Raw genomic sequence first — 8,165 nt, 5'->3', positions numbered from 1 at the left:
ATAATTACTTATATAGTATATATATATATATATATATATAGACAAAATATGTTTGTGTGGACCCTAACTTCTCTGAGTGTATTGAGTTTGGTTTTGTTTTATTCTTGTTATATGTTCTATAATGAATGGATTTAATATCATCTTATCTCTATTACTGCACTTGTCTTGGTGATTTTTCTTTCTTTCTTTATTTTTGTTATTATTATATATATATATATATATATAAAGATGAAATGTGTATTTGTTTGCACCCTAACTTCTCCGAGCCTATTAGGCAAATCTCAACCAAAATTGGTATATAAATATTATAAACTATGGGGAATGTCCTGATGGGGCCAAAATTGAACTTAACCCTATTTCTATTTTGTAAAGCCTATTGGTTAATTACTACTGGCCTCTTGAGTCAATCTCAAACATGTGGGGGCATTATAATGTGACGGTCAATCCCACTAGGGCTACTCTTTTACCAACGAAAAGAGTTGGCGGTGGGTGGTGATGACTAGCTGCCTTCCCTCTAGTCTTACACTGCTAAATTAGGGACGGCTAGCGCAGATAGCCCTCGTGTAGCTTTGCGCGAAATTCCAAAAAACAAACAATCTCAAACACCCTTGGCAGATTGATGCTTTAGACAATGTTGAACATTCTAAAGGGATTCTAGGTCAAAGTATGAAAGTTGCTGGATCATTTTTCAAACAACCACGATTTTCTCGTATCCAATGAGATGTAGGTTGTTCAAGAGTAGGATCTCTTCAAAATTCCATTTGTTGATAGATGGAAAGCAAACTACAAATGTCATTTATGAATAAGATTTGTTATAATTTTAAAATTTTGAAATAAAGTTTATATTCAAGTTATTACTTTTAAATATATGATTGCTGTTAAACTGACATTGTTTTAATTAAGTTTAAACATTCCCCATCAGTTGACGGGTATTTCAGCTTGCTTGGTAATAGTTGAGGCTAGGGATACAATAGTCATAAATTACAAAATAAATCTGTTTTAGAAATTTTCAGGAATCTTGTATTATAATACTCTTAATTTAAAGACACATCATAGTAAAAGTAACAATTATTGCTTCAGTTTACAGTCCCAAATCTTGTGTTCCTGAGGGGAAATGAAGATGATGCATATGCTCGTCTAGTGAAGAACCTCAAAGACAAACTATTTGACCACAGGAGCAGTTCTCCAGTGCCAGTTGAGAAACAAAAGAAACATTCAGGTAAAACAGTAAGATCACATCACAATTAAGTTGAAAGAAAAATCAATTTCCAAGTTAGGTTTGTTCCGTCGTTTTGTTATCTATTTTTGATTCAGATTTACCAGTTTTGTAATGGCTTAACTGAATTTATGTTAAACCCTTCTATATTAGGTTTTAAAATATAAGTAAGTATAATGCAATGATAATTAAAAATTCTTCAATGATCATTATTCATCAGTTAGTTCAGTATGAAGGATTTCCCCTTAATTTATCCAAAGGAGTTGTAAACCTCCTTTTGGGTAAAAGATCTGTTTCAAAAACTTACTGTGACAATGAGAAGCTGATGAGACCATGTTCTCTTTTATGTTTGTAAAGTGTTGTGTAAATTTATTATTCTGAGGAACCTCAAAGGTAAGAGCTGAGTGTTATCACTATACTGACTCTCTTCAGTATCTGAGAATATGCCATTGAACAATATTATTTTCAGAAGATTGGTATCAGTAGTGTGTGTAATGTATAGCTGAATATTGTAAATTTACTATTAGGTTAACTTTTTATTGTTGTTGTTGAAAGAACTTTCAAAATAATTACTTAAAAAAGGTAAAGACCAAATGTTTTGAAAGTGCTATCTTGGGTTACTTTATGATTTAATGATTGTAAATAAATAATGTAATTCTGCTACTTGCATTACTGTACCATAGTGAATGTGAATTCAGCTATTTCAGATGAGTTTTTTTGGGGACAGGTTCTAAGCACACTGTACATAAAACAGATAAAGGCCATCATTCTACTAGCAAGAGCTCTACACCCCCTCCTGATGAACAAATAGCACCACTCTCACAAAACATGAATTCAGACCAGCCACCACCTCCGGGTGAGGGGCCTTCTATTCAGTTACCACAAATTGAGGAAAGTTTTGATGATGGAAATGATTTCACAGAATGTGCTGATGCTAATAAAATCATCCCACCACCTCCAGATCTCCAACCAGTGATTGACAAGATGGCCATTTATGTAGCAAAAAATGGAGAGGACTTTGAAATTATTGTTAAAAGTAAATGTACGTTCACTTTTTTGAATTTATTTGTTATCTTCATAGTCAGTTCAAATGTAATATAAAATAATTGTTAAAAAAAGTGTTAAAATTTTAAAGGAATAGATAAAATATAATAGAAATTATTTGATAATCTTTAGATATTTTAATTTTTTTGAGATTTAGTGTAAGATTTGTGAGTGTATTGATACTAAATAAGTGTTTAAAATTAAAGCTGACAAAAGATTTGAATTTCTGGAGTCCTGGAACCAGTTCCATCAATACTACTTATTTAAGAAGAATTATCATATAAAACTGCAAGAAAGAGAGGAAGAAGCCAATAAACAGCAGGATCATCCACAGGAACCAGAAGAACAAGATGATAATGAATCCATTTCAGAGATACAGCAAGAAGCTGAGGAAAGTATTCAGTCTGAAGAAGACATTGGAGAAGAGTTACAACATTCAGAAGAAAACTCAACTGGAGCACCACCAATAGAAACTACAGCAAAGGAAAAGGTTTTAGCGAAACCTATAAAAGGTTAGAAAAGAAATTTATTTAATCTTACCGTGTTGGCAAATATATAAGGATATGGTTTGTTTTTTTTTCGGATTTTAGGAATTTTTTAAGTTGTTAGTTTTAACCCTGGTTTTGTTTTTTTGTTTGTTCTGAATTTTTCGCAAAGCTACACGAGAGCTATCTGCACTAACCGTCCCTAATTTAGCAGTTTAAGACAAGAGGGAAGGCAGCTAGACATCATCACCCACTGCAAACTCTTGGGCTACTCTTTTACCAATGAATAGTGGGATTGATCATCACATTATAATGCCCCCATGGCTGAATGGGCGAGCATGTCTTATGGGATGGGGATTTGAACCCGTGACCCTCAAATTGCAAGTCAAACACCCTAACTACCTGGCCATGCCAGGCCACCCTGGTTTTAATCTTGCTTGATAGAAATTTGCCAGTGCTTGTGTTATAGTCACATTTTTGTATGTTTGCATTATTGAATTTTATCAAAGACTATTTATTATGTTTAACCAAGTCTGAAGTGAGTTAAATTTTTGTCAACATTGAATGAACTTAAATGTGTAGGACAGAAGTAAAAATCACAAAGAAAATATATACTTTTAGGAATAATAGGTAACAACAGTTTACAGCCACATTATTATGGTTACTAATCATAACCTCTGTATATTCTTATGTATTTCCAGGTCCTGTTAGTTTCTCTATTAAACCAAAGGATAGTGAAGTACAATCTCTTGAGAAAAAAAGTGCTTTGCTTTTGGATGAGACAGACTCTGAAGAGGAAAAAGAACCCAGAGAAAAAGAGCAGCCTAAGGAAACAAAAGAAAATGTTGAAACTACAAACAACATTGAACAAGGGAAAGATGATGTAATACCTGACACTCCACCCTCTGTTAGTGAGTCTTGCACTGGTAGGTCAACTCCTGCTGAGGGAGAACACAAGTCAACCAAGCGATTCAAACCTGAAGAGCTAGAAGCTCGTTTAGGTGAGTACTGAATACTCACATCACTTTAAAAAAAGGATGATACAACACAAGACCATAAAGAATACATTTGTTTTATTCAATGACTTGATATTTTTGGTGACTAACTTTTAAAAAATAGAGGTTTGTTTTACTCGTAGTATTTGAAAATCAAAGTCTCAAAGAAAAGGTTGCAAAGTGCAAATCAATTTGTTTAGACATGTTTTTATGAATAGTCTTCTTCTTTTTTTGTGGCCCCAAATTGACCTTTAGTTTCTGTACTATAATTTCACAGGTTTTCAGTAAGCATTACAAGTCTTTTGTAGACAAAATAATCAGAATTTTTACTTAAGTATTTTCACTAAATATTTCTCATTGACTGCTCTGAGTGCATGGTGATTTTCATGTTAAGATTAAAAATACTTTTATTCTTCTGAAAATTGTCAAATTTCAATTATGTAATACCTAAAACCTCCTACATATATTTAAATTTTTTTTTTTTCAGTAAAACTTTATATTTTATCTGTTATTTTCTCTACCTAAACTCTACGAAGCCAATCAATTTTACTGACCTTTTATCCATCGAAGTAAATTCATGTATGTGGTGACAGAGAAGGTCCTGTCTCTTTAGTTTACCTCCTCTGGGATCCAAACATCCACCCACTTGTTTGCTATGCGTAGTGTCTCGAGCAGAGGAACCTGGTGGTTGAGAAGTGTCACTTTATGTCGATGGTTTTCAACACATCACTTTGGCCTTGAATTCCTGTAGATGAGTGGCTCCCTCAGGGCCAATCAGCTTGTCCTATTGGGCTAGCGTCAACTAAGTACCAGTGTTGGACATTTTCAATGGATGTTGTGGATATTGTGTCTGATGCTGGTGTTTGGGTATAGTGCTCACCTCTGCAGTAGCCGTAATGTAAACACTGTAGCCGTAATTTATAGTAATCTGTTACTATAAATCATTTTCTCCATTCTACATTCTTTGTCTGATAAACCTTTAGGCTCTTTTTTTTTTTTCATTCAGAAGGGATAAGGGGCTTGCTGGCTCTCTGAAGTCTTTTGTGAACATCTTGGTGGAAACATGTACATCAAAATATAGCAAACTCCTCCTGAGATCAAAGGCCATTAGGGATAAACCTATTGAGGTTACTCCCTATGCTACTTTGAATCCCTCACTGGTTTCTCCAGCCAAGGAGTTTCTGCTGTGCGACATATCTCCATTTGAAAGATTGAATTATGCTGCCTACCAGTGTTCTTGTATTGACGTTTACATTACCACATCTGCCTGCCACTATCAAGCCAAGTTATCTGAAGTGTAAGGTATGGCCTTATATTCCTAACCCTCTCGGGTGTTTCCAATGTCAGCGGTTCAGACATTCTAAGGCATCTTGATTTGGTTCTTTGATGTGTGTTCGTTGTGGTGGCAAAGACCATGAAGCCTACAAGTACAACTGGACCCTCACTGCATCAGTTGGGGTGGTTTCATTCTTGCCCTAAATGGGTGGAGGAGAAAGAAATACAGTGTTTACATACTGTAAATGCGTTGCATGAGTAGACAAGTCCACATCTTCTCCTGTCTCTGTGCCCATAGTCGCATCCAGTGACTGCTCAGTTCCCTCTCCTATGACCCTGAGGTTCAGAACCATAAGTTAGTCATGCCCTAGGTCACTGAAGTCATCTTCTTCCAACAGTGATTTGCCCAATTGTCCTAGGGCAGGTTCCATGGAAGTTGATATACCTCTTTCTAATAAAGAAAAACTATATGGTCACAAACAAAAGGGTTCTCCACCCAGTTCTCCTCTTAAATAAAAATGGCCACTTTGATACTGTGGAACTGTCAAGGTTTTCATTTTAATTTGGATGACATTAAGATGTTGATCGATACCTATCATCCTGTGTGTGTCTCCTTGCAAGAAACATTCCTTCGGCCTGCTGATACTGTCACCTTTTGGCAGTTTTCCTTGTACAGGAATGACAGGTTGTGTGATGGTCATGTTTATGGAGGTGTGGCACTGCTGGTTGACCAGCATCTACCCACCTCGATATGTTCCTAGAGGCTGTAGCCATCTGTATCTCTGTGGGTCATACCATCACCATGTGTTCTGTGTACCTGTCTCCAGGAGAGACTTGCTATCAGTCAGATCTTGATGCTCTTATAGAACAGTTGCCGTCTCCCTATTTTCTTTTGGGTGACTTTAATGGACACAATCTCTCTGGAGTGGTGCTGCTATTGATGGGAGGGATCGTTCTGTGGAGCATATGCTTATCTTATCTTATCAGAACCATTCTCTCTTCAATAATGGTTCTTTTGCCTATATTCATGCACCTGTCAGTCTTTTACTGCTATTGATCTATCTATCTGTTCACCTTCACTTTTTTCTTGGAGGGTTGACAGTGATCATTTTCCAATAGTTTTGAGGTAGAATGATCACGGTCGATGCCACCCGACCCTTGTGCCACAGTGGAAGTTGGAGCAGGCTGACTGGCTCTCCATCACCCCTCTCTCAGCACTTGATCCTGCTTTCATTAGTCTTCCATCTATTAACGACTGCATGGAGGCACTAACTGATTGTATAATTCGAGCAGCTGTTCATTCTATCCTTAAAACCAGCAGACATGGAAGGCTCACAAATGGGCTTGAGATATCTTTCACAGGTATCCCACTTTTTCCAACCACATTTCTTTCCAGCAGGCTGGTTAGATGTCAAAGCCAGAAGGAATCCTGGATTAAGTTCACTACCAGCATCTTTTCTACCACCAGTTCCAAAGGCATCTGGGACAAGAGTTGGATGGGAAGTATGCTTTCCATTCCCTTTCCATCTTGCTCTCCAATGGCCAGAAAGATGCTGATGTCCAGAGCATTGCCAATAATCTAGGGGAGTGCTTTTCTCACCTTTCAAGCACTTCTAGCTTTTCTCCTTCCTTCTTGGCCATCAAATTTCAGGCTGAGATATCCCATTTTCCTTTCGGGCAGATCATCTCTATGATTACAATCACCCATTTACACTGATAAAACTTAAGCTTGATCTTCATCAGTCTGACAGTACATCAGTCGGATCTGCTGATGTTCACTATGATATGCTGCACCATCTCTCTCTCTCCTGTCTCTTGCTCTTCTTCTGGTTGTTTTTAACTGGATTTGGCAGGAAGTTGTTTTTCTTATGCTTGGCACAAGGCTATTGTTCTCCCTTTTTCAAAGCCTTGGAAGGATCCCAAGGTTCCTACTAATTATAATTCAATTATTTTGACTAGCTGTCTCTGTAAGGTTTTAGAAAGGATGGTTTGATGCATGTCTTATTTGGTTCCTTGAACCAAACAACCTCCTCATGCCAACCCAATGTTGTTTTTGTTGACAGTGCTTCACCGTGGATCACCTGATTTGTCTTGAAACCTCAATCAGGGAAGCCTTCTTCAGGAGAGAACATCTTGTTTGTTCTTCTCTGAACTTGAGAAAGCCTATAACACTACATGGAGGTTTGTCATTTTGCGTTACCTCCAATCATCATGGTTGCATGGTCGATTACCCATTTTTATTTGTAACTTTTTTGCTGGATTGGAGTTTCCAAGTCCATGTGGGTCAACCCCATCCAAATCCTTCACACGGGAACTTGTAGTCCCTCAGGGCTGTGGATTAAGTGTCACTCTTTTCAGTATAAAGATCAGTGGTATCTCTAAACAACTTACTCCTACTGTTGCAAACAACCTCTATGTTGACGACTCCCACATTTCTTGTTGGTCATCGAGCACAAGGTTTATTGAGTGGCAGCTTCAGACTCTTACTTGCTTGTTGAGGTGGACCACAGCCAATGGTTTCACCTTCTCTTCCTCTAAAACTGTTTGCATTCATTTTTGCCACCAGCAGGGGTTTATATCCTGATCCTGAGCTCTCAGTGGTGGTGTTCTCCCTGTGGTTCCTGAGATGAAGCTATTGTGGCTTCTGTTTGACTGCAAGCAGACTTTTATTTCTCACATTAACCCTCTCACCACGGGGTCGGTCAATTTGACCATGTCACGTGACCTTTTGTACTTGTTTAAAGTCTTTATAAATTTAATACTTGTAACTCTCAATATATTGGGTATATCTTCACAAAATTTGGCAGTCTTTCATTTAATATTACAAGTCTTTTACTTTCAAAAAGTCTTATTTCTTAGGGAAGTATTTTTAATAAAATTAAATAAAAATTTGTCCATGAGTATATTGAGTATTTGTTTTGAATAGTCCGTGTGGAAAGTAATTTTCTTGTTAAAATTAAAAATACTTTTCGTCATCTCAAAAATCTCCAATTTCCTTTGTGTTATCCCTAAAACCTCCTAAATGCATTTCAAACGTTTTTTTGTTTTTTTTCAGTAAAACTTTAAATTTTTCTGTTACTTTCTCAACCATATCTCAAATCGGAATTGGTCAATTCACCACCAAAAAAATCTTATAAACCTAAATTACCC

General features: G+C 36.7%; 1 protein-coding gene across 4 annotated transcripts in view; it reads left to right on the top strand.

Moving 5' to 3' along the window:
- LOC106461342 (splicing factor, suppressor of white-apricot homolog) overlaps positions 1-8,165 on the top strand; it is a 48,609-nt gene that overhangs the window by 23,693 nt on the left and 16,751 nt on the right. For all 4 annotated transcript variants that reach the window (XM_013921159.2, XM_022388222.1, XM_022388223.1 and 1 more), the window contains exons 7-10: positions 1,081-1,219; positions 1,944-2,258; positions 2,467-2,772; positions 3,447-3,746. In XM_013921159.2, coding sequence (XP_013776613.1) covers positions 1,081-1,219; positions 1,944-2,258; positions 2,467-2,772; positions 3,447-3,746 — 1,060 coding nt within the window. The remainder of the gene's footprint in view (positions 1-1,080; positions 1,220-1,943; positions 2,259-2,466; positions 2,773-3,446; positions 3,747-8,165) is intronic.

The sequence above is a fragment of the Limulus polyphemus genome, unplaced genomic scaffold (genome assembly GCF_000517525.1).
Source record: "Limulus polyphemus unplaced genomic scaffold, Limulus_polyphemus-2.1.2 Scaffold937, whole genome shotgun sequence".
NCBI lineage: Eukaryota > Metazoa > Arthropoda > Merostomata > Xiphosura > Limulidae > Limulus > Limulus polyphemus.
This window is presented reverse-complemented; position numbering and strand designations above follow the sequence as displayed.